The sequence below is a fragment of the Ylistrum balloti genome, unplaced genomic scaffold (assembly GCF_031769215.1).
Source record: "Ylistrum balloti isolate Yb309-2 unplaced genomic scaffold, AGI_CSIRO_Ybal_v1 Utg371472, whole genome shotgun sequence".
Classification (NCBI taxonomy): Eukaryota; Metazoa; Mollusca; class Bivalvia; order Pectinida; family Pectinidae; genus Ylistrum; species Ylistrum balloti.
This window is the reverse complement of record NW_026782766.1, coordinates 421226-448406: the sequence shown is the minus strand read 5'-3', so window position 1 is coordinate 448406 and position 27181 is coordinate 421226. Positions and strand designations below refer to the sequence as shown.

General features: G+C 34.6%; 1 protein-coding gene across 2 annotated transcripts in view; it reads left to right on the top strand.

Moving 5' to 3' along the window:
* The window catches only part of LOC132562655 (tyrosine-protein phosphatase Lar-like), a 68647-nt gene extending 50836 nt beyond the window's left edge, over window positions 1-17811 (top strand). For both annotated transcript variants that reach the window (XM_060227410.1, XM_060227409.1), the window contains 19 exons: window positions 3241-3528; window positions 3874-3983; window positions 4454-4667; window positions 4807-4976; window positions 5217-5402; window positions 5794-6005; window positions 6757-6875; window positions 7436-7734; window positions 7993-8091; window positions 9065-9184; window positions 9505-9659; window positions 9963-10248; window positions 10607-10700; window positions 10936-11012; window positions 11370-11504; window positions 11709-11834; window positions 12294-12448; window positions 12742-12877; window positions 13315-17811. In XM_060227410.1, coding sequence (XP_060083393.1) covers window positions 3241-3528; window positions 3874-3983; window positions 4454-4667; window positions 4807-4976; window positions 5217-5402; window positions 5794-6005; window positions 6757-6875; window positions 7436-7734; window positions 7993-8091; window positions 9065-9184; window positions 9505-9659; window positions 9963-10248; window positions 10607-10700; window positions 10936-11012; window positions 11370-11504; window positions 11709-11834; window positions 12294-12448; window positions 12742-12877; window positions 13315-13383 — 3050 coding nt within the window. In that variant the 3' untranslated portion in view covers window positions 13384-17811. The remainder of the gene's footprint in view (window positions 1-3240; window positions 3529-3873; window positions 3984-4453; window positions 4668-4806; window positions 4977-5216; window positions 5403-5793; window positions 6006-6756; window positions 6876-7435; window positions 7735-7992; window positions 8092-9064; window positions 9185-9504; window positions 9660-9962; window positions 10249-10606; window positions 10701-10935; window positions 11013-11369; window positions 11505-11708; window positions 11835-12293; window positions 12449-12741; window positions 12878-13314) is intronic.
* Window positions 17812-27181: the final 9370 nt, after the last annotated feature.

The window sequence follows — 27181 nt, the reverse complement described above, 5'->3', positions numbered from 1 at the left end:
ATGCGTAACCTGAATTACTACTATTAAATTTCTAACATCAGGACTGTTGGTCAAAAATGTCATTGATATGGAATAAGCATGTGTTGTTGGTTTGTGGTTTGAAATAGTACTACTTACTAATTATATGTTATATCTATAGAAAAGTATCAAATTTGGCTCATATGGTAATGAGTGATCCAAATGGATAAAAACCAGCTTGAAATACATGATTATCATGAATCCCTAGTGTTTCTTTACTGAACAGTGAAACCATCACTCTTTCTGGTTTTCATCCCTCATTCCTGCTCTCAATCTATCCATCATGCCCCACCCTCTCACACCCATTGTCCTCAATCCCCGCCCTCAAGATATTCCCTGCTTTCATATCCACCTAACATCCCCTCCCTACACTAAATGTATCACTTATCAATTTCAAACACCTCACAAAATTGAACATTTCATCTGTCCCGTCACCACGGATACTAGCTATGAATTTTGTATCTGTATTTAGTAGACATTGCTTCACGAAGCCGTATTGTACACCTAGATTTAGTCATGGTTTACGATTTTAGTTAGATATTATATTGGTGTTGTAATCCACATTTCTAACCTTGGATGAACTATGAACAACCTCTAGTTCATATGCTGCTGTCCTCTTATATCATCATGCCCAAAATACACATTATGTGATGATGTCATGCATTTGCGCGCATTTTTAAATGCACAACTGGTGGCCTTCGTAAGACCTAAAATATTCACAGCAGTTTTAATTTTGGTTTGAAAAGACTGAAGTTTTTCTTTTTTTTTTTTTTTTTTTTCGCAAACCAGCTTGCTAGTTAGCAGCACTTTAGTGCTGATTTCAACTGCATCGGGTGTCTTTTTCCTTTTTTTCTTGTATATTGATAATAACACCTACGTTACAACGAAATCTTTTTTAAAGATTTAAAGATTTTTTTTGAGCAAAAAAAAAAGGTAAAAACTAAAACTTCATTTCATAGCTGTTACTAGCTTTTTGTCGCATGATTGCTTTATGGTGAAGTTCTAATTTTCATAATACTGGAGTTGTCTTTCTATAAATAATGATAGTTAAATTGATAATTTGGAGAAGGAAAAAATCAAAATAAATTTCTCCTGAAAGCATTCCAATCATCTTTCCAGACATTTGTATTCCTTTGAAGCAGGATTAATGCAGACAATCTAGCCTTGTTATTCTCTATATACCTCACCGTGCAGGTGTTATGCCTCCACTCACTGACATTTCACTCGCTTGAAATGTGACCCACTGGGAAAAGGTCACTGATTCTCATCATGTAGCTCACTTTGAAAAAAATAACCAAAAACACTCCTAGAATTTTACATTGAATTATCAAATGCTTAGTTTAAGTTTTGCTGTGATATGAAAATGAAAGGCAGAGTTTTAATAATGTTGAAATATATTATCATGTATTTATACTTATACACAAAGTCTATACTTTCCACACACTGAGCACTTCTTTTTAAAATCCGTTATAGATAAAATAATTTCATCATAGGAAAATGCATTGCTATATCATTTTTGTGAAAAGAGTAAAATATAATTATTTACCTTTTTGAAATAACAAGTTATAGGTGCTGAAGAGAAATGTCATCCATTATTACAAACAGCAATATTCAAATGTCTTATGTCTTCAGACATAACACAATAAAAATTGTCAAGATCATTTTGTCCATCATCAAAAATAATAACATGTGCATATTTATTTTTCCCTCTACTCACATCCAGAAACTCATGGTAACTATCTTTGTATCAATGCCAGCTTTGTGTTAAACAGTCTACATGTTGACAGATTGTGGCATTGAGCTCAGGTCAGAGTGTCAGGTTCATCACTCTGCCATATTTGTCGTCCTGTTTCAATGGATTGCACTTGTAGTGTATTGATTTTTTTGATTTTTTTTTTCGCACTGCAGTCATATACTTTTTCTATTCATTAAGGGCTATCTTTTGTCACTTTCACTATTATTTCTAAATATTGCTTAAAGTTCATTCTAATTTCCTCTAAGCGATATACAGTATTTTATTTTCTTGTGGTAGAAGACACAAAATTTGCCAAGAACTTATCTAAGAGATATCTGAGAAAATATGATATGGAGAACTGCCTCTGGCAACTCATTTGCGACACAATTTTGAGTTTTATTGAATCAAAGGAAGGTTACCTTTAGGAATTTCAGATGTGAAAGTGATTGAACTATCACAAGAAAAAACGATTTTGAGCAAAATTCATCGCAAATCTGTTTTTCTAACTGTCCTGACTACAGTTTTCATCTCTAATATTAATCCATTTAACACATGTTCATACTAATGATGCATGCTGGGAGAAGGTATTTTTAATATGCATTATTATTTTGTTTATTTTGTTTGTATATGTACACCTATATATAATATGTATGCCTAAAACATACCAAATTGAACAGCTAATGTAAATTTGGTTTAACCTTGGTCACTAGCTGACCGGTAAGGTTGTTGTTGTTTTAGAAGGTCACATGTTGCTTACCTTTTGTCACTTACCTGTAACATGTCCTATAATGTAATAACTGGACTATATATATATATATATATATTATCAATTGACGAATCTTCAGTAACTTCTTACATGAACACCTATATATTTTTCGGATAAATCCAAGATAGTAGTAAACAGATGCAGGGTGTCTCCACATTTGTCTGAATTACATTCATTCAGAGTCGTTTAATGAAGAACTTTTGTTCTCTGTTTTCTTCTTAAGAAATCACTGTTAATCTCAGAGGAAATTTGTCTTTTATCTTTTTAACATTGGTAAAAAATTAAAAAAAAAAACATGCAAACTGATGTTAAAGGATTCGTCAATTTGTTAATAAATACATTTAGCCTTGTCATGTATAATTGTATCATAATGTATATCTGAAAATATCATCTGTTCATTTCATTTAAATATTGTTTACTTAAAATCTAGTCTAAAAATCTAAAGAAAAGCAAATTGGTCATGTCCTGTAGTTCTCAGATAGCATGAAAATATCATTTTTATCTCACATTTTAAATGCTTTAAAAATGATCAATGCTTAAAATCCATTTTGAATATAAATCTGTGATACATATTGATAATTTAGCTATTTCATGTTCAAAATTTTTATCTTTTTTCTTTTCCTTTTTTTTTTTATGTATTCTTCATTGTAATTTGAGAAGTTTGAATCATCTTTATTTGAATTTCCAGAAATTTTTCATGATTATATATATTTTTCAACAGTGCTGCCTCCTCCTGAGAACATCAAACTCATACGATCGTCCCCGGAGACCATCCTAGTAACATGGGAGGAGCCAAAACTTCCAGTTGCGGGGTATCGTGTCTACTACAATATGTTTGAGCTTCAAAAGATGGAACTCTGGCAGAAGAAGGATATTGGACCCTACACTGTCACAGAACTGACCGATTTAGACAGTGTGTCAGTATATGCCGTTCGAATCCAGGCAAGATCTGTTGATGGTCGCTATGGCAACCTGTCAGAATCTGTTGTCTCTGCTGTGGGAACCACGCGTAAGTTCATATTCGTTGTAAATTTTGTCTAGATTATTTCAGCAGATCATCAATTTTTACTATTGCTGCGATCCCCATTTAACATTTTTGAGAATGGTCCAAACATTGCATTAGTGTATCAGCTGGAAAATTTGAATGAAAATCAAACACACAAAACAAAATACCAGAGGTTTCACAAAATCCTTTCTGTATAAAAGCCCTGACAATAACTCTATATATGTATTTGTGCTTAGTGTTTTAAACAAGGCAATTACAATATAGTGATCAGAAAAAAATAAAAACTTCTGCTGTTTCATGCCTCGACTTCTCACCAAGTTTATATACATTTCTGTATTTGTCTCACAGAGCGTGTGACTGATGATACACCCTCGAACTTCCACGTGTCAATGAGAACCTCAGTGGATGTGAGTCTGGTATGGGAGGCACCCAAGAAACCTCAGGTTACCAAATATATCGTAAGTATTGTCAAGCTCAACGGACATAACTGTGTCAACACTTGACACCACACTTATCATTCATTGAAAGCATACTGAAAATTTCAAGAACAAAGGCGGGCCGAAAATTAAAATTTAATATAGAATGATGGAATATAAAAATTATGAGATTTACAGATGTAAAATACATGTATAGCACAGGAATAATTCATATGTCATGTGTGAGAACATACAGCCTTAACTCTATCATACAAATTGTGATTATCAATCGGTGGTATAATACCATATTTGATGTAAACAAGCCCAAGTCTGGTAAAGGTCCACCCTTATATATCACTGTTCAGTATAATCATAAGCTTGTGTTATTCCATGTCATGTGGGCTTATTACAGTAGAGATATGGCAGGCAAAATTATATATTTGTTTCAATGTAGATAAGAACATTAATGAAAACAATTTTGGTGTTAAATGATTTGTGGTTGTGTTTTGCAGCTTTCCTACTCGGGAGTGAAGAAATATCGTGAAAATAATAGCATGCAGACTTATTACCCGCCACGTGAAGAAGAGACAATTCATGGTCTTACAAGTTCTTTCACTGTCGAGAATCTCTGTCCAAAAACAAAATATACCTTCAACATCTCCGCATTTTTCCAGGATGGGACCCAAGGAGGTGTGAGCACCCTTGTGGTCCAGACTAGAATTGAAGGTGGGTTTTTACCTGTGATTGTCTGAATTTGAACTTTCACTTTAAAAAATCCTCAAATTTATCAAGCAAAATTAAAAAATAAGAAAAAGAAGCATTTTTGTTCATTTTATCATTGTATTTGTTGTTTTTTTTTTATCAGCACCAAAGGAGGTCAGAAGACCAATGATTGTGAAAATCGCTGGCCAGGAAGTGACTGTGATGTTGAAACCAGCTTCAGAGAAGAATGGTGGCTTGAGCTATTATTACCTAGTGGTAGTGCCGCTAATCAACACAACAACAAAACGACCAGAGGACATTAGCAATGACGAGGTACTGGTCTAAAAAATAAACTGAACAGAATTAATGATCAAATTGGACATCAATTGTTTTTTGGAAAGTGGTCACTTCCCCGTGAAATGCTGTCTGTTTGCTGCCAATTTAATCCTTTTTCTGTGGAATTTTTCTGACAGTATCGGTAGCGGCCTATAGAATGATATGACCTTCACAATAATTAGGATACTAACACTTGGTAGATGTTTTGGATTAAATTTGTCTTTTCTTTTGTTTTAGTTGACTCTGGACATATCACCAGAGCTACCATTAGCCAAACCCTACATTGCAGCCAAGTTTGATGCCCAACACCTTCCTAGGGAGTTCAATCTTGGCAACAAAGACCAGTTAGGAGGATACGCCAACCGACCACTTGACCATGGGATGAAGTACAAGACGTTCCTACGAGCCTTCACCGTAGACACTGTAAGAATGACCTCTGCCATTTGGCAATGAAAGACTCTGACATTGGTAGTAAACCTTTGACGAAATGACTTCCATTTTGGAGACTTTGGACATGAGTTATCATTGCTTTTTGCTTTTTAAGACCTGTCTTGGATGGTTGTCACAGTAAATTGACCTTAATTGCTGTCACACTTACCTTTGACATTTTAGCATTGATTAAAAAAAGCAACTCTACCAATTCCATTAAAGTTCACAAAAGCTTGATTTTAATGTTATGTTGTAAACAATTGTATGAATTTTGAAGAAATAACTTTGATGGTGTGAATGTTGAAAATTGTGTCAATTTTCTTCGAGTTGCATATGAGTTGAAATTTGTTTGATCATAACTTATTGCAACTCTTGGATATTTCAGAAACTCTACAAAACCAGTCCATATTCTGAAATTATCAACCTGAACCATAATAATCACATTCCTATGAATCCAAAAGAAAATAATGTTCACCCAATCCCACAATCTGCTGAAGCTAGTGAAAAAAGTCTGCTTATCATCATGATCGTGGCTCCAGTCTGCGCTGGTGTGGCTCTCATCATCATTGGATGCATCATACTTATCTGGCATATGAGGTGAGTTTCATAAAAAGTATCCTTTACCCTTGAGACTAGTAGATTTGGAGTGGGTGGGGAAGTGTTTTCCACTACAGTAGATGGGTGTTAACTTCTAAGACTTTAATCAAAGACTCCTACTTTGAACACTTTTAACACACGTTTTGATTGGCTCAAGCTGAACTTTGACTGAAAGGGTACTTCACAAACTTAAGGGTTAGAAAGTAACAAGTAGTTCATAGTTGCTATTGTAATGATTTTTATTTGGATTTATCTCTTTAACTTTGAAGATAACAAACCAATTTACTTATTTTATAGTGAGTTATGGATATCGCCATGTATTTCATAATTTCTTTCATTTGCATAAGTTACATTCTAAAAGTTACAAAAACCACTTGCTAAAGCTCATGGTCTTTGTAACTTTTGAAAAATAACTCCGACAAGTGAAATAAATACCTTATACCACAACCACTCTTGTGGCCTCTATAATATAATCTACCAGCATATTAATCTATAAATATGATTTATTTGTAAGTTCATCCTCACATATACTCTAATATATACTGATTTTCAGTGCAATCATCTACATTTCACTTGTAATGAATTCCACCTATTGATTTTGAGTCCAAGTGAGTGATTGGCACATTGGTATTATTGCAGAAAAAAATACTAACTATAATAATTGTGCCACAGGAAAGCAACCCCAGCAAGGAGTTTATACAATAAAATATGCTTAACAGGTGTCATATTCCAAATTTTAAATTTACTGTAGGAGGAAGGCAACCCGAAAAGAGAAGAATCCGGAACCATCTTCCGGTAAAGTGTTTGTAGATGTACCCCCTCATCCATGTGATCCTGTGGAGCTTCGCAGACAACACTATCAAACACCAGGTATGATCTCATGGTCATCAGAGTTAAAAATGAAATTTCATCAAGGTCACATAGGTCGAAGGAGAGTTTACTGTTCACAAGAATCAAATGAGACATTCCCAACACCAAGGGGCATGTATTTAACATTTTTTCACAAACTTCATGTTCCAAGGACATGGATATCTCAATCTGGGTGTAAGAGTATCCTGGTCAGCATGGGGCTTGTTGAATGTAAGAGTATCCTGGTCAGCACGGGGCTTGCTGAATGTAAAAGTTTCTTCATCAGCACGGAGCTTGCCACACTCTTATATAAGTTTCAAATCTGTCTTGAGAGCACTCATATTCTATCTAATGCTGGTGAGTTTTCATTGGCAATATTAACAATTTAATTCGTGTCCTTTTCTTAACTATGACATTTTCATTACAGATTTTCAAAGATTTTTCAAGAAAGAAAAGAATCCAATTTACAAGCTTACAAAAATGCATCTTTTACCAGAGTTTTTTCACATATTGAAAACATTTTCACTCAAAAGAATTTGTTGGCATATCCTTAATATATTTCACAAATTTGTTTTATTCAGGTATGATCAGCCATCCACCCATCCACATCCACATGCTACAGGAACACATTGACAACCTGAAGAATAATGACAATCTAAAATTCTCTCAGGAGTATGAATCCATAGAACCAGGTCAACAGTTCACTTGGGACAACTCTAACTATGAGGTCAACAAACCTAAAAATAGATATGCAAATGTAATAGCCTATGACCACTCCCGTGTGATCCTCCAACCTATTGACAGTGTCCCTGGCAGTGATTATGTCAACGCCAATTACATGGATGGATATCGTAAACAAAATGCTTACATAGCTACACAGGTATGAATATCCATTAGTATGTGCCATGAAAAATCCATATTTTGCTTTGAACTAATAAGCTTCACTATAAGAAATAGGATGAAATGTAAATTAGTTATAGGAAAGGGGAAACAACTCACACATACCACAAGTTTACTTGTAAAGAAATGCTTATGCTTAAATGAAACACTAAAACCATAATATTATTTGACAAAATTATTAAACTTGCCTCAATTAAAATGGAGTTTTGTTTAAAATACCTTTCTGATATCAATTCAGGGACCACTTCCAGAAACATTTGGAGATTTCTGGCGGATGATGTGGGAGCAACGATCGGCAACAATCGTCATGATGACTAAATTAGAAGAAAGGTCAAGGGTCAGTATCAATATAGAAGGGGTTCATCCTAAACAGACTCACCCAGTCAGCATTGTAGCTAGATGAAGTAGTTACACAAACTTTAAAGTGGGAAACATTCATAAGGACTTTTTGCTCTCACTTACAGCTATTCATTTTTGTGTTGTGCTAACCCTAAAATGACAAACTTATTCCAGCTTTAGCTTCACACTTTTCCCAAGCCTTTTATATGTGTCTTATTGACAAAATGGTGGTTCCATTTCCCAGTATAAAGTATATATATATATATATATATCGTATATATCTTTGTTTATCATCAGAAATAGGTGCTTTATCTATCATTAACAAACTTTATTTCAAACACATTGATATTTAACACTGGACATCAAACATTTTCACATTGGACATCAGACACTTTTACACTGACATCAACCACTTTTACACTGGACATCAACACGTTTGCACTTGACATCAGGCATATTTTTTACACTGGACATCAGGCATATTTACACTTGACATTAGACACATCTACACTTGACATCAGACACTTTTACACTTGACATCAGACACTTTTACACTGGACATCAACACTTTTACACTGGACATCAGACACTTTTACACTGGACATCAACACTTTTACACTGGACATCAACACTTTTACACTGGACATCAGACACTTTTACTCTGTACATCAGACACTTTTACACTGGACATCAGACACTTTTACACTGGACATCAGACACTTTAACACTGGACATCAACACTTTTACACTGGACATCAGGCATATTTACACTGGACATCAGCCGCATTTAAGATATGAATATTTGATGCTATCAACAAATAATCCTTGAAAAAGGAAGCAATAAGTATTGGATTGAAACCATAGCAGTTAAAAAGATTACCAGAGAATGTTATGCAAATACTTAGTATTGTTTCATGTTAGCTAGTCAATCAATGGTTCATGAAAAAATTGTGACTTGTTTGTGTTTTCAGATAAAGTGCGACCAGTACTGGCCTCACCGTGGAGCAGAACATTATGGCTTAATGCACGTCCTACTTGTGGATGTGACAGAACTCTCCACCTACACGATACGCACCTTCCATATCTCCAGGGTAGGTAACTCTAAATACCAAACCTTGTTTAAATCACATTTCAACTGTTCATCCTCAGATACCCTCAGTTTACATGTCAACATAAGAGTTCCACTGACTGTTTTGTCCAACTTTGAGATGTATTTTTGAAATTATCATTTGAATGTAAAAGGAAGTGATTGTTAGCACTTTATCGGTTATACATAAAACATTTAATGTGCAGTACTTGAATGACTCATGCTTGTGAAAGGTCCTTCTGTAATTGTGAATAATTTACTCTCAGATACATGTACTTATTTACTGTACTCTCTAACTAACAACAACTTGTTGCTCGCCTACAGTACGGGTTCCCAGAGAAGCGCGAGATTCGTCAGTTCCAGTTCACCGCCTGGCCTGACCATGGCGTTCCGGATCATCCCACACCACTCCTCATGTTCATGAGGCGTGTCAAAACTAGCAACCCTCCCGATGCTGGGCCCATGGTAGTACACTGCAGGTAAATATATTCTTAATCAATATCAAATACCGTGACATATGTAAACTATGCACTTCGTAAAACTTTTAAATATATTGTTTGCTTCTCTTTTACATGTTCACCAGTGATACAAATTAAGATTTTTGATATATCAAAATTTTGAATATATACCAGGTGATATATTTCAAAAAAGATTTGTAAGGTATTATGGAACTGCAAGCTTTATTGATTTTACTTATTAGTTAGAAAAGACGGTTACCATAACCAGAATTTTCACCACCACAAACTATAAAATGAATTATCATAAAACTTTTTATTCTTCAGTGCTGGTGTTGGGCGTACAGGAGCCTTCATAGTCATAGACGCCATGTTGGAACGAATCCGACATGAAAAGACTGTTGATATATATGGTCATGTGACCTGCTTACGAGCACAGCGTAACTATATGGTACAGACAGAGGACCAGTACATATTTATCCATGATGCACTCTTAGAAGCAGTTACTTGTGGAAACACTGAGGTACCCGCACGTAACTTGTCAGTACACATACAGAAACTGATGCAACCAGAACCAGGAGAAACAGTTACAGGCATGGAATTGGAATTCAAGGTAATGCATCTCATCATTCGGTACTTTTGACAAGAATTGTCTCCCTTCAAAGTTAGACTGTTTCTGGATTTTTGTGGGCCATACCTGTTGAAGTTTCAGTAGAAATGCCAACGGAATAATGCTATATCAATGTTGAGTAAATTCATCTTGACTTTGGGTCAGAGGGTAGACTGTTGGTTTTGGACTTATTACAGAATCTTAAACTGGTAAATATTTCCTGACATTGTGCAGATGGTATTCCACTAAGCAGTTTATCTCTACCATTTTGGTAATGATGAATAATTTTTTTCTTACAATATGTATTTCACTTCAGGATGCAAATACTTAACAATCGGTCTTTTTCCTTTTTTCTTTTCAGCGATTAGCAAACATGAAGGCCAGTCCAAATCGCTTTGTTAGTGCAAATCTTCCAGTGAATAAATTCAAGAATAGACTTGTTAACATTTTACCTTGTAAGTATATTGAACACAATGTGATATCTCGGTATACTGAAAACCCTTTCAGCATCATCTTTTATATAATAAAAAAATTAATTGATTGTATGAAGAAAAGTTGATCAATGTTTGAAGTTGTGAAATATGAATAAGAAAGATGAAGTGATTTAAAAGGGAGTGAACTTGAATCTAAGCCATTTTTCTTAATATAGTATTTTTCATGCAATAACTGATGAAAACTTGTTAAATTCAGTTGAATCTACAAGAGTAGCCCTACAGCCAATCAGAGGAGTTGATGGATCTGATTACATCAACGCTAGTTTTATAGATGTAAGTATTACATGGCTGCAAATGTTGTCATGCTTCAGAGCGAATTCAGAAATCCATATTCTTGAACATCAACCAATAAAGCAAGGGAGATATATGTTACTGAATCTCTTAAAAGGCCAACACTACAATATACACAAATACAGAAAGATAATGTCATTTTAGTCAGCCATTTTTTAGAACATGTTTTCAACTAATGAAATTTCTAAAGTTAAAAATATGTTATGAATGTTTTCTTTTTTTTATTTGCAGTATTTAGATAATTTTGTAACCAGTACTCTGAGAGATCTGGGTTTTTCAACTCTTGCTTCAAAGTGCTAAATTTCCATAGATATCAAACATTATCACCTTTTGTTACAGGGGTACAAATACTGCCAAGCCTATGTGGCAACCCAGGGCCCGCTATCTGAGACTACCGAGGACTTCTGGAGGATGCTTTGGGAACACAACTCAACCATTATTGTCATGCTCACCAAGCTCCGAGAAATGGGTCGTGTTAGTATCAAATTTTCCAAAAATAGCTTCAGTGTTATGTATCTAATTTGACAGAATCTATTTAAAGCTAGTTTATTTCGACCTTGTACTGGACACACAAATAAATTTGAAACTGTTTAAGTTTAGTCCATGGAAATTCTTTGAAAATAAAAGCCCTATTGAATGCAGCTAGATTCTACATGTGTCCGTGTTTCATGGTTACAGGAGAAGTGCCACCAGTATTGGCCCAGTGAGCGGTCAGCAAGATACCAGTACTTTGTGGTCGACCCAATGGCTGAGTACAACATGCCACAGTATATCCTGAGAGAGTTCAAGGTTACAGATGCCAGGGTGAGTTCTGCAGAAATTTGGCAGTGATGTTTCAAATTGTTTTCTTACATGAAAATATTTAATGAAATTATTTATCTTCAATTTGCGCGAAGATTTTCATACCGTTTGTATATCAAATTCTTGCAAGGAATTTTGAACAATATTTCAGAGAAAGATTGTGAAGAATTTCCTGTCAACCAGTTGTTTTCACTGCTAATAATTTTTGTAATTTCACTACTTCAGACTATTTGTAGAGATATTTTTTTAATGAGTGTTTTATATCTGATCATCTTGTTATGAAATTAACATATTTGTGCTGATTGATTTTTTTGCGACTGTTTTGATAAGAAAACATTTCATAAACAATTGCTCACAAGTATTGATTGATATATAGTATTTTGTTACATATAAACCTAGGCATCAATGTTTTTTAATCAGTTATACAAATATTTATTTCTGCCATATTTCTGTTACAAACAGGATGGTCAATCTCGAACCATCAGACAGTTCCAGTTTACAGACTGGCCAGAGCAGGGAGTGCCCAAATCTGGAGAGGGATTCATTGACTTCATTGGTCAAGTCCACAAGACAAAGGAACAGTTTGGACAGGAGGGACCAATCTCTGTCCACTGCAGGTCAGTACTCATCCTATAATATCCTCATTTTCTGTATCATAAAGTAGTGGTGAACTGTTTAGCTTTAAGGGGTACTGACCATCACTGATATGATCTTGTAAAAATTGGATCTTTTGAAAACAATACTGTATGCAGCTGACATTAAAGTATGCTGCTGCCAAAAACGGATTTTCATCACTGACTGACAGCAGGATCAACCAAATTTGCACATTTCCTTTACTTAAATATAATGAATATATATATATCAATAAGATGAAACTTTATATGACTGTAATACTCCATTTTGGTTGCAGTGCTGGTGTTGGTAGAACAGGGGTGTTTATAACACTCAGCATAGTTCTAGAGAGAATGCGGTATGAGGGCGTCGTGGACATGTTCCAGACAGTCAAAATGCTGAGAACGCAAAGACCAGCTATGGTTCAGACAGAGGTAGAGTTCTTAGAATTAAAAAGACTTCTTGTGCTTAAAGACTTCAATTCTCAACTTTTAACAATACTTGTCACTGTCAAAATTATCGGACACAAATTAGTATGTTCAATTGTATGAAATGATAGAGTAAGATAAGAGACTTTTGGTTGCCAGCACAGTTTAACTTGCAAGCATACAGGTCAAGTAGTATTTCACCTTTTTTCCTAGTTTTACCTCAAAAGTGTGTTTTTCTTTTATTTTCAATATCATGAACATTTATATAAAACATTTACCCTTGTTCAGTATCTTTGTCACCATATGACATTGAAAATTCTTATTTTTCTATCAAACTTTACGTAAACTTTTTTCTTTAATGATTTTATCCCTTAGTACATGTACTTTTATAGGAAGTTTTCTTACTAAAATTAAGTCGGATTAATGACTTGTTTTTTTTTTAGGATCAGTACCAGTTCTGTTACCGAGCAGCCCTGGAATACTTGGGCTCTTTTGACCATTATGCAGCATAGGCATGTTGCTGTACCAACAAACACAAATGTATCCATGGAGACAGTAATGATGACCAATGTTATGCGACACGATCATGTGACACAGTCAAGACCATGTGACTATACAACAGCCAAATAATTCTGTGTTTATCAACAGTGTCTGTATTGGTAAAACCATGGAAACCAAATTTTCTCTGTGGTTGTGTTGTTCAACCTGTTTAAATTTCCATATGTCATTCATTGTCAGACAATTCGAGGAAGACAATGCACAAGACATAAATCGATGGATTTGTCAAGTATCGTAGTCAAGGATATTTATATAGGAAAAGGACCAATTCTTTACTGAAGATGAGAATATGAACGATAGTCGGAATGACTCAAAGAGTCATTGCATAATGTGCAATATTTATACTGACCGCTGCACCCAATGATAAGTGTGTTAAAAACATGCTGGACATCTTGGATGTTTGACCTCTGGTGATTTTAGAAATGGACCAAGTCACTTCACTCATGATGCGGTCATGACTTTCCCATCATAGTGAGGTCAACACCAGATGCGGGACCTGTAAATAACATTTAACGGAGGCCTGTCAAGCAGTGGCAAGTCTCACGTAGGATCAGTGTAACATGGATCAGTGTAACATGGATCAGTGGCCATTTTGACTAGAATTTTTTTATGTCATTTCAGTACCATTGGTGTAGCATTATAGACATAACATAGGATATATACTTAAAACATATGGTACTTACAATGTTATATACAATGTAATGTGGGTCAGTGTACACTCCCCTTCATCTTTATGTTGCCAAAGATAGTATCAGGTGTGCATGGGAGCATGTATGCGGAACGGATCATGATACAATATAACCTTAAAGAGAAAACATGAGTTATCTGCCCTTTGGGTTTGTGATGGAATATTGGCTCTAAGACATTCACTTTGGGAAACATGGACATTTGTATCAAATTGTTCACGAAGACCAAACAGTGATCAGACCATTCATTTACAGATTTATTGATAGTTATGGTGCTTTGTTTTGTTTTTGCCTTTCTGTAGAGTGTGGGTGATAAATGTACTCTTTGTTCAACTGCCTGATCAACAAGTTTAATTAAAACCACCGAATCAATTTTTTTTTAGTCAACCATTACATTATGTTCCCATGACAACCTGTCAGCACTTGTGTCAATATTTATTGTATTGAACTTTGACCCTAAAACTCTGACACCCTGTACTAGTTAGCTGTGTTTTAAAAATTGTGGTTTACTATTGATAGCGGATAGTCATCACCATAGCAACAGATTGCTTTAATTCGAAGCAGAAATAGAACATTGGTCAGCTGTCACTGTGCTTTAACCTTACAAAGTGCTGTGTTATTCTGAGTCTGTTTTTGTGTATATAGGGATTCAGGGAGGGTTATTTATGTAAGGAAGACGAGAAGTGATATGAATGCATGTTTGTGTGAGTAGGCTGCTTGGGAAACCTAGCCGATGGATTGGCTTATGACTTACAAGTTCCAGATAATTGAATATTATTTATCAAGAAATAAATGTGACCATTACCCCAGGTTTGTCTCTCAGTGTAGTGATGTTAAACAAAAGGCATGCAAATTATCACTCAATATTGGAATTATGTGCTAGAATTTTTCATTGTCAAGTTTCAGCAATACCTATTTGATTTTTAACAATGGATAATGATTAACCAAAATATCTGTTCCATATTCCTTTTGCAAACAGGAGAAATTTCGTGACCAGTGAAGTCATCATCTTCAATTTTCATCATGATATTTACATACAGTATTATCAGTGTTCCTTCCAGAGGGATGTGTATTGGATTAAAAAGAACAGTTTTGTCCAGATGTGATGGAGAGACCATACACATGGGTTTAAAGGTCAAGAGGTCACAGTATGGTCAACCAAGAAATCCAGACAGTAGGAACTAGTGTATCTATGGAAAAATTTACACTTTAGTGGAAACTTTGAAGGGATTTTATTTTGCACTCTAGATATATCTCATTGGAAGTCATTTAGGCTGTTATTAAATACAAAACCTTACAAACCACTAAGGGAAATATGATTACTTTAGAAACCTTATGATATAGGATGATCATATGAATAAAGGATATATAATTGCATTCATACATAGATGTACCTGTACATGTTTTTGTGTGAAAAGTGTCTATAATAAAACAACAGGAGAATTCATTTCCATTTTTACATTTTATATGTTATTTTTTGATTTGCCATGTTTGAATACATTGTTTTAATAACAATAGCTGGAAGTATTTATATTGAATTAATTTTTATATATCGCAATATGAACATCACATACATATATATAGATATATATATACACGAACATCCTATTTATCCGTTAAATGACTGGATAAAAAAGCAGAGCCAGTAGAAATTTATATTGTGACATGAGATTTGCGATCAGTCAATATTTCTTGCATGTAGCATCCTTGTGATATGTTGCAATGTTATTGAAATTTCAGACCAATGTTTATTACACAAGGGGACCGAACACAACCACAGAAAATTAAAGGAAGCCAATTAAATAAAACAAAATTCACATCTTTTGCCAAAATTTTTAATATCTACCAAGTATCCATATTGAGCAGATAAGAAACACCATTCCTATCAAACATGGATGTTTTTAATATTGGTTTCTATAGTAACATAAGTCTGTTATTTCAATACAAACTTAACTTCTAAACACACTCCACAAGTGTTGTACATTATACCTATAAACGACCAAATATGTATTGTATTAGTATTGTCAGTCACTGTTGAAGGCAATTTCATTTCTTTCATTGTTCATTTAACCCCCCACTAGTCGGTCATTAGGTCATCGTATTCGTGGTAACGCCATTGTTCATTTGTTTTCACCTCTCATTGAATGTGCTGAATTTTATGTGCAAGACCTTTTTTTTATTAAAAATATTTGCAATGCAATTATTACATATTACCATTATAAATAATTCTTTTGTTTTTGTGAAGACAAGTTTGAACTTGTAACATATTCTTAGTTTTGTGCATAATACTAATGATGATAATAGTATTTAACTTGAGAACGTGAGAGAAGAGATGGAATTGCAAGATGGAGGGACGAGTGCTTTACTTAAATGTAGGTAATTTGATGTTTTAAATGGAAATAATCATTTATACATGTATATGTAATTGAACCACCCCATACACACATAACATAAAGAAAATTATCTAAAAATCAAATATATAGTATATCACTGATGAATCAAATTTAAATATTTGTAATTTTCCTTTTCATATCTAGGATTCTCAATGTAGAAATCAGGATTTTAATCAGTGCCATTTCCAAACCAAATTAAAAATTTGATTGGTAATATTCTTTAAAGCTATTAGAAAGTCATTAAATTTTAATCCTGTTTACTTTGTCAATGTATTGAAGGAATTGTTATATTACATCCGATCGTAAACAATGTGGGAAATGGACAATTTAGATCAATTCAAACCAATTTATAGGAAAAATTAGATTTCTATATAAAAATTCTCTCCAATTAACAGAAATCATTTCTCATTATAAAGTGTATCAAGAAATAATTTGTATTATCAGTTCACTATCTGCATATAACATTCAACCAGCTACAAAATTGATACAAAGTCGCCTGGCAAAGTTTTAACAGCATTTGACCAGAAACTGACCCAATTAGTGGATAACTGAGCTTAGATGGTCACTCCAACTGACCATGATTGTATGTAGCTACCCCTTAGATCTCGCTAGCCATGTGCTGTTGGCCAGTAGCTGTTTTGTACTTTCACCGTGACCGGTAGATGACAATCAGTTTTTGGACTATTTTGAGTTTTCAGTATCCATTTTACCCTCCAAGGGTGTGGTAGCATGTATTTCATATATATATATTTGTGTTCAAAATTATAAAATCTCATTAGCAGGTGTAAATCTTGTTAGCAGCTGTGTCTTACTCATTCCTATACCTACTGTAGCGTTCCTCCAGACTTTAATCAAGACACTTTGTGTCCTGAGGTTTCATTCTAGTCATGTGACTCACAGTGAGTGTTTTGTTGGTTACTATGGCGATTGAGAATATGTACAACTTTTTTTAGTTGACCATGTTTTATATATAGCTGTAAGGTGGATCTCCATTTTCTTATATGTTTCTGTGAATCTCTTGTATAAAGATAACTCAAAATAGAAAAAGGTCGTTTTGGATTTTCCTTCAATCTATCCCATAATGCTACCCCTGAATATGTCTGTAACATAAAGTAGTACATGGTCACACCATTGCTGTAAACACTTGTGTTACGATGGCGACTTGTGTCAAATCATCCATAGACTTGTTGGCTCCCTAGCTGCTGATGTACCTACGTTGTATAGTAGTTCTTGTTAGGTTGTCATGGAAATATGTCATTATCTGAGAGTATACAGTCATTGATATCAATAAACTTGGAACAAAGCTGGTGTGTTTGTTGTATTTATATAGTATTTGTATGTATTTATCAATGCCATATTTAGCAAGCAATAAGCCCAAGCCTGTAATGAACTTAACAATATTTATGTGTAGTCAAATTTTAAGCCATTGCCATCAACATGGTGTAATAAGCCCACACTCTGACTTCATATTGATGTGTGATAGGCCAATACTATCAAGGTCATGCAATAAGCCCACACTCTTACTGTCAGTAATATATACTCTGTGTTTTCTCCCTTGGCTTATTGTAAGTTAAATAAGGTATTATATTATCATTATCACCATATCATATTATATAAAAGCCAGCATGGTACAGGTGACCATTGCTGGCAACAGGTTGGTGGCTTTTCTGCAACCTATTCACTGACACACACCTGATACCTGCATGTACTCGTAACGAAGCGGGCCTTTTAGCTGTCTAAATTACATACCAGTTCTGTGGAATACTTCACAAGGCTGCTGTTTCACTTTTATCTGAAAATTGGAAGAAAGCTTACCTTTCGGTCTCTCTCACCACCAGGATAAATACAATTCACGGTGTCCGTGCGTAAACCACTACACTGTGGCCCGGAAGTATACAAAAAAGTCCGGTTGGTACCCGAAAACAAACCAAATCCAGATAGGTCCAGAACACAGATTAGATAGGTCCCGAACACATATTAGATAGGCCTCGAACACAGATTAGATAGGCCCGACCACATATTAGATAGGCCCCGAACACAGATTCTGGACATGCTTCAACTGCTAGAGTTAAAATGAGGCATCATTAGGCCCGAGAATGGTCTTCCAAAACTAGAACGATCACAACTACAGACGGTTCCAACCCACTGAGGGGGTGCAGGTCGCCCCCTCAAGTCGCCAGAACACTGACGTTCGTCGGTGAAACGATATCCGGACACGGGAAGAGTCACAGAGCCGAAAAACCAACCAATCAACGAACGATTGGACTTGTGGTCAGTTGAAGCTGGGCTTGAGTTAACACCATTAATAAGTATGAAACTGCGCAGATAAAGGTGAGCGGACCTTTTTCATAGGGAAAAACCCAGAGTACTTGGCATACAATATAACGGCCGATCTGAAAAACAATACTTGATCAATCTGGTGAATGCCATGTGTTTAGAACGCATAAACTAATTGGCAAGTTGGGGTGGAGTCACAAAAGAGATACATTCCTATTGTGAAGCGATATCGTTATTCGATACGAAACTCAATCGTGTCAGCATGTTGGATACTGGCGGGATACATTTTTGTGGAAAAAAAGTCGTTTTGATTTAGATAGTATTAAACCTATCAAAGTGAGTTATAACCTGGTATGTTTGGAAATTGGGAGAACGTGTCAACATCTCAACTCATACTATTAAGAATATTAATACATCATAACTTTCGTTCTCTAGGTCAGATATTTTTAAAACATTTCTAGTGCCATCTTTTACGATGTCAGAACGTCTTTTGGAATTTAAAATGGATCATCTTTCTCCGTCTTCTTGAAAGTTTGACTATGCAAAACATTCCAATGTGGCTGTTTTTCTATGCAGACGGCATCGTTTGTAAACTTATCATGATTTCTCTTTACGATAGGAGCGGCTCCTGAAAATGTAAGCAAATTTATTGACAGGCAATATCAGCTTGAAAATATGTAGTTAAAGGGCGTCCACTGGATAGCATTGAAGTAGTCATGAATATCCATGTGATGAAAGTTGATGAAATGTATTTGTAACAGAGGCCCTGATTTATTCTAATGCCGTCACTAGGATTTAAACCGGGGACCTCTGACTTACTAGCCTGACGCTCTCTCTAGTCGAACGGTATATTACGGCTGGTATTTTACCAGGCCGTACTCCCCCTCAAAGAAATAACTCGTCCTTGAGTTTCCAGAGGTTACAGCGGTACTTGTGAAAGTGACGCCAAGTATTATTCTCGAGTCTCTACGTGGGCGTCAATGTAACAGAAGTCATTGTTCATTTCATTGTCTCCACTAGGATTCGAACCGGGGACCTCTGACTTACTAGTCTGACGCTCAGCCGATCGACCTAAAGAAATGTTTTCGCTAGCCGAGCACTATATTACAGCTAGTGTTTTACCGGGGTTACATTTTGAAATTGACTATCTATGAAAAAGAAATATGAATAGACATGCACAAGCACGACGTGTACACTTTTAGTTTGTATGGTGTTAATTCATTTTTGGATCGCTGTGTGTTTTCCCGGTTGATGGAATTTAACTTACCCTTTCAAGGAAATCATATGCGATCAGAATGTTGTGGGAAAATTGCTAGGGAATCTAAATATTAATAAGTCACAGGGACCAGATAAAATGCTCCCTAAAATTCTGAAAGAGATAAGGAAAAATATAAGTTGACCTTTAGCAGATATCTTCAATAAGTCATTAACAGAGGGGCAACTGCCACAGGCTTGGTAAAGAGGCAAGCATAACGACCATTTATAAAAAAAGGATCAAAGTCTGACCCAGGAAATTACATACCTGTAAGGTTGAGCACATGGACAAAAATAATCTTCTGACCCCCAAACAGTTTGGTTTTGTGTCTGGAAGGTCAACACAACTGCAGTTGCTAACAGTACTAGAAGAATGGACAGAGATAATAGATAAGGGCGGGAAGTTGGATGTCATATACATGGACTTCATGAAGGCGTTGGACAAAGTGCCATATCAACGCTTACTGAAGAAATTGTCAGGATATGGTATAAGTCCTCAAGTTGTTAACTGGATACAAGACTTTATAAGCAATAGATGCCAACGAGTAATTGTCAATGGCGAATCCTTTAAAACATACCCAGTACTGAATGGTATCCCGCAAGGAAGCGCATTGGGTCCCATATTATTTGTTGTATCTATCAACGATCTACCTGAAATACCCAAATCTCGATCGCCACTCTTTGCTGATGATACCAAGTTTTATAGACAAGTAAACAACGAACATGATATCGAAATACTCCAAAATGATTTAGATAATCTTCAGAATTGGTCCAACGAACGGCTACTGAAATACCACCCTAGCAAATGCAAAGTTCTTTCAATTAAGGCAACCCAAAAATGAAATTATTATACGGAAGGATCTGGAGGAGAAAAAATTCAGCTGGAGCACGTTAGTACATTGGTGTCACCATAGAAGAGGATTTAAGCTTCCGAGCACACATACAGTCAGTGGTTAACAAAGCAAACAGTATACATGTACTAGGACTAATTAGAAGATATTTTTCTTACCTTGATGAGTCAATGTTTAAAATGCTCTAGTGCGACCCTACCTGGAGTACGACGCCAGTGTATGGAGCCCGTCAAAATTAAAAGATATAGAACTTATTGAAAACATACAGAGAAGGGCCACAAAACTGCTTCCTGGATTTGAAAATCTCTCATACCCGGAACGGCTGAAAAAACTAAATCTTCCGACACTTCAACACCGAAGGACCAGAGGAGATATGATTAACGTTTTTAAGATAGTAAACAACATATATCATAGCAGGGCAACAAGGAACGTTTTTGAAATGGACAGTATAAGCAGAACTAGAGGTCATAACAAGAAAATATTCCAAAAACGATGTCGCCTTGATATTAGAAAGCACTTTTTCAGTTACCGAGTTGTGGATTTGTGGAATAGTTTACCACAAACAGTAATAAATGCGGACTCTGTCATAAAATTTGAAATAAGGTTAGATGAACACTGGAAAAATATCCGTTTCTATACATGATTGTACATTTAAGCCATTACACAGGAATTACTTACCATGCAATATGTAATGTTTGATATGGACATAGAGGTTTTAAGCCTGCGTCCATTATTTATGCTAATAAATCCTAATAAATGACCCTTATGACGTTTTATGTGCTGACGGACCGTTAAGAATGTCATAATAATAACAATGAAGAAGAAGTTGGAGAGTCAATAATACATATTTTTCTTCCTGTCTCTGAAAAGTACAACGCATACCAAATATTCCATCTAATTAAAATGAGACTTGTAATTCCTCTACGATACACATGGAAAAAATATTGAAGCTTGCGTATCATCCACCTCATATGAAGTTAACACAAATGGATTCAGCGTGGGCCGTTTTTTTTTTTTATCAAAATATTAATTTTGATTATCAGACTAAGTTCGTCGATTTTTAGAAACAACTTGTTAAACCTAATAATTAATGTTTTCTGACATAATATTGCATTTAATATTCAAATTCATTAAGATTACCAGCTAGAGTCACAAGTCGTGTATCCCTATTTGTATCATCACATCGTCATTGGATACGAAGCCCAATGGTGTCGATAGGTTGGATTATTTCCGGGTATAACTTAGTGACACGTTTGATAAACGTTGGCTTGCAATTAGACCTATATTAAAACATATATACTCTATTTATACCACTTGTTTGCGTGTCAGTATGTCGATTGATACCTAAGGTTAGTCCATTTTGTCCCCCTCTTCCTGGAAATTCTCGCTATTCTTAACTTTCAAATATGACTGCATTTTTAGTCGAAGGTTGAAAATGTGTGCAATGCGATATACCACGAGACATCACACCAATTAATATCGAGACATCACACCAATTAATATCAATCATTGTGAATCTAAAATCGGCGGCTAGCTGTTAGCATCCTTCGTTCGTAGTCTCAGTAAGTAACCTATTTCAGAATGTCATCTTAAATTTCACAAGTTTCCTTTCGAATACACATACCGTTCCAGTTGTGCACTCATATTAATTTTTCCCCGCAATTGTGTTGTCCTATTTGTATCAGAAAATGGTATTTTCAATAGCATTATGAAGAGGTACAGATGGAATTTGGTCATTTAAGGGCCTTAAGGGCCAAGTGAGCCTATAACGTACCGTGGTGTCTGTCAACTTAAATAGATCACTACTGGTCACCAACGACAGAGGCATCCTTAGTGGAAGAGGGCTTACACATGAACCCCTTCATAGTCTTACCAAATTTTGAACAAAACAGTTACTCTGACAACTTCAATGTGAAATAAAAGCAATATTATATATAAATCTGCAAATGTATGTCTCTGGCTATCGAGAATAGTAACTTTCCCTCACATTGATATAACTTTGACAAACCTTGATTAAAAATTAGTTGTGTCATTTTTAGATGAAAATGGCACATAATTTCAGTTCAGTACAGGTAAACACGGCATCAATGTACGTGTATCGATGAGTCAATAAGACAGAATGCTGTTTAATATAGTACATAATCATAATGTTTTCTGATCAAAGTACATTTGATATTTCGAAATAAGGAATTTCTTATGTAATTAATGAAATGTATATATACATAGTTTACGACTGACATTTGTAACCATGGGTGTGAATCTATACGGACTGATTTACTTACAGTAAATAAAACAAGAATGACGAATCATGAAGAAGTTGTACAATGTATATACAATGTTGACCTTGTTACTAACATGTACAATTATTTTTAACGAGAAGTTTACATGCAGCCGTGATTATAAAAGAGACATTGATTTCGTTTTATCTGGGTTCAGAATGCTTTCAGATACATTCGGGAATTTTAAAGAAGTAGTACGAGATTTGATGAGATTTTCGGAAAAAGGTGTGCGGAAGTGATTACGTACATGTCATAGCTAATTGCTTTGTTGTCTGTTTGCTTTCTTTGTTTTTCAATTATTTCTCAGTCAATATCCATATTTCTATAAATAATTTGTAGAACCAGTTCCGTGTCAGTAACTATCAGTCGAAGTGATCCTTAGGTAATGGCCGTAATGACAATTGTTGTACTGTGAAAAGTTATACATATCTTCTCATTCGAAATTTATTTCATATCCCATTTTAATGAAGATACAGTCACGTGCACACACATTTGTACGTATACCTATATATGTAGAGAGATACTGAGTAACTCCAGTAAAATCTTCTAAATTGACTATTCATTATATACCATGGCTATTTATATCCCCTCCCATGGACACAGAGTAATTATTTTCTCACAGTATTGCCATCATCTGCACAGCTCATATGGTCAATTATAAATTTACTATTAAGGGGTGGCACATGTGGTAATTTCCATTTCATTATCGCTACATTGTATCAATTATGTAAGTAAACCACGAATTAGCAAGCGGTGCTTTTTCCTTTCCAATCATCGGCATATTTGACTTTCAAGACTTGGTTAAGATATTTAATTATGTTTGCGTGCTAGTATCGCATTTAGTACATTGTATATCATAACATTGGACTTCCATAAAAATAACGGACTTGTTGCTTGATGTTGTAACAACCAAGCAAATGGATTACATAAATGAATTGACTTATTGACTGCTATTTATGAATGTAAGTGATAAATCTGAACGAGATATAAAATGTACAAGTTCAATGAATTCGAGATTCGCTCTGTACTATGTATTTATATTGGATAGAAGCATTGCCACAGGAGAGAAAAAATGTCTTTTTGAAAAAGCTGTGGTTAATGAATTTCTAATCATTGTCCTCCTTTTCCTTGGTGTAATGGGTTACTTTCAGATATAGTTAACGGTAAATATTGCAGATCCCGTCCGATTCGAATCATTGATCAAGAGTTTTCAGTTGTATATCTTCAAATCTTAATTGCGACTGTAATAAACAATTGTAGTGTCCAAATGTATTTTCAAATTCTAGATTGTCTCGCAGTTTAATTAGTTTTAATCAAATCCATGGGCGTCTTTATCATACGAACCTGACAATATCAGATGATTTCTTCGGATATTAATTGTAGTAATGTGTGAAATCATATTGGACATAGAGTCAGATGGTGAGAAATTAGCTCATGATAGAGGTGGCTATAGTTCACACTTGTCCAAGTAAAAACCACAGGAGTTAACAGTTTGGGTTTTAATGGCGCGTCCTTCGAAATAACAGACCATGTGCACCCATATAATAAGATGTTATATTTTTATTCAATATGTATTATTGAACTGAATTGTAACATTCTGATGTTTATGATAATCAGTGAAGGTGGTTATTTTTGTTTGTGATTTTAAAAATGGATATTTATGCTATCAAAGATTCAAATTCAAAATAAGTTGGACATGTAATCTACCATACTATTACGGACCAGTGTATGTGTAATAGTGCAAATTCTTTAACAAAATCATTCTTCTTTTGTAGGAATTGCAGGATTCTGTTCCACTTTGGTTTGAAGCATGTTTTGGTGGAAGTGATTTTTGTATAAATGGTTTGGGGCAGAAGATTTGGGTCCAGTTAGATAGAAACATATGGAATTTCTTTCCATTTTGTTTGGATGAGTCAATTTCAGCCAAACAAAGCCAGGCTAGCTATGTCTGTTCTATGGACATCTTGTTTTCTAAATGGGCTTGTTTGAAAGTTCACAGAAAAGCGATTCTTACGTGGGTAGCCGAACCGGCTGGGGCGACTACGTATAGCGCTACCTTAAATCCCAACAAATCGGATATTCGTTTTCTTGTTTTAGCTAACAAATTGATAAAAAGAAGTCTTAAAAACAAATATTCACAACCCCAAAGTTCAAAAGAGTAATATAACCGGGAAGGTGTTCAAAGTAATATTTAATTTGTATGCAAATACTAAATCTTGTGTCAAAAATGGAAATGAATTGTCAGAAATGTTCAATTGTAATATCGGGGTAAAACAGGGAGAAAATTTATCACCGTTTTTATTTTCAATTTATCTTAAAGATCTGGAAGATTTTCTTGCAGGAAATAATGTTAATTGCCTTCAAACAATAGAAACTTTGAGTGAAAATATAGAAATGTACTTAAAAGTGTTTATTCTTTTGTATGCAGATGACACCATTATTATGTCTGAAACAGCGGAAGGACTTCAATCTGCTCTTAATACTTTTGAAGTATATTGTAATACCTGGAAGCTTAATGTTAATACTAACAAAACCAAAATTGTTACATTTGCAAAGAGAAAAGGTCGTACAGCCTTCCATTTTACATTGTGTAATGAAGAAATTGAAATTCTTGATGAATTTCCTTATTTGGGTGTTTTAATTAATTACAACGGAAGTTACTTTAAAGCTAAATCTAAATTAATTGAGCAGTCTAAAAAAAGCAATGTTTGCTGTTTATAAGAAAATTAGAAATATTCAGCTTCCAGTAGACCTTCAGTTGAAGATTTTTGACTCACTTGTGTTGCCTATACTTTTATATTCAGTAGAAGTTCGGGGTTTTCAAAATTTAAGTGCCATTGAAAAACTTCATTTACAATTCTGCAAACGTATTTTAGGTATTAGAAGAAGTACACCAAATTTTATGATTTATGGTGAAATGGGGAGATTCCCTTTACTTATCGAAGCTAAAAGCAGAGTAATTATATTTTGGTATGAATTAATTACCTGTAATAACTTGTCAAGTATCATGTATAACTTAATGTACAATCTACAAATAAGTGGCAATATGGATTTCAAAAGGTTGAAAAATGTTCAAAATATATTTATAGAAACTGGTTTAAACTTTATCTGGGACTATCAGAAAATATGTACATTTAATAGAAATTATTTGAAACTTGTTAAGCAGAGATTACTAGACCAGTTCATACAAAAATGGTTCAGTGATGTAATTAATTCCTGTCGAGGAAATACCTATAGTACAATGAAAAGTAATTTTGAATTAAAAAAATATCTCTTGAAACTTAAACCTAGAGAAAGACAAATTATCGTTAAATTCAGAACTTCAAATATGCATTTACCTGTAGAAACAGGAAGATGGATTGGAATACCAAGGGAGAACAGAATTTGTAATCTTTGCTCAAATGAAATTGGCGATGAATACCACTATCTTTCTAGATGCGATCATGAATCAGTTCGTAGAATTAGAGATAAATTTATCCCACGTTACTATTCTACTTATCCTAGTCTTACAAAAATGCATGGACTTTTTTTTCTGTATGTAATATTAAAGTTTTATCAAATCTCAGTAAATTTCTTGAAAAGCTTGCTAATCTATTGAATGTACGTAGCCGAAAGAATATTATGTATGTAATTGTTTACCGCCATGCCAAGAATGTTAGATTTTGTAATCTGGCCTCTTGTAACATACTTTGTATGTCTGAGAGTACCAATAAAATATGAAAATCTGAAAAATCTGAATCCCAAAGTTACATCGTAATCAAAGATCTGTAAGTATTAGAAAGTAGCAAATTAATTTTGTATATAATTTTTGATAATAAAAACGAAAATATGACAAAAATCATTTCTGTGAACAGATAAAAACACTCCGTTAAATATATTTTTTCTCTTAAGAATAATCACAATTCTTATAAAGAGGATGAAAATCTTTTTAAAAACCCAGTTAACCGATTAAATCTTTTTTTATATCGAAGGCAGAAATTATTTACATTTCGGAAATCGCTGTGTTAAGAAT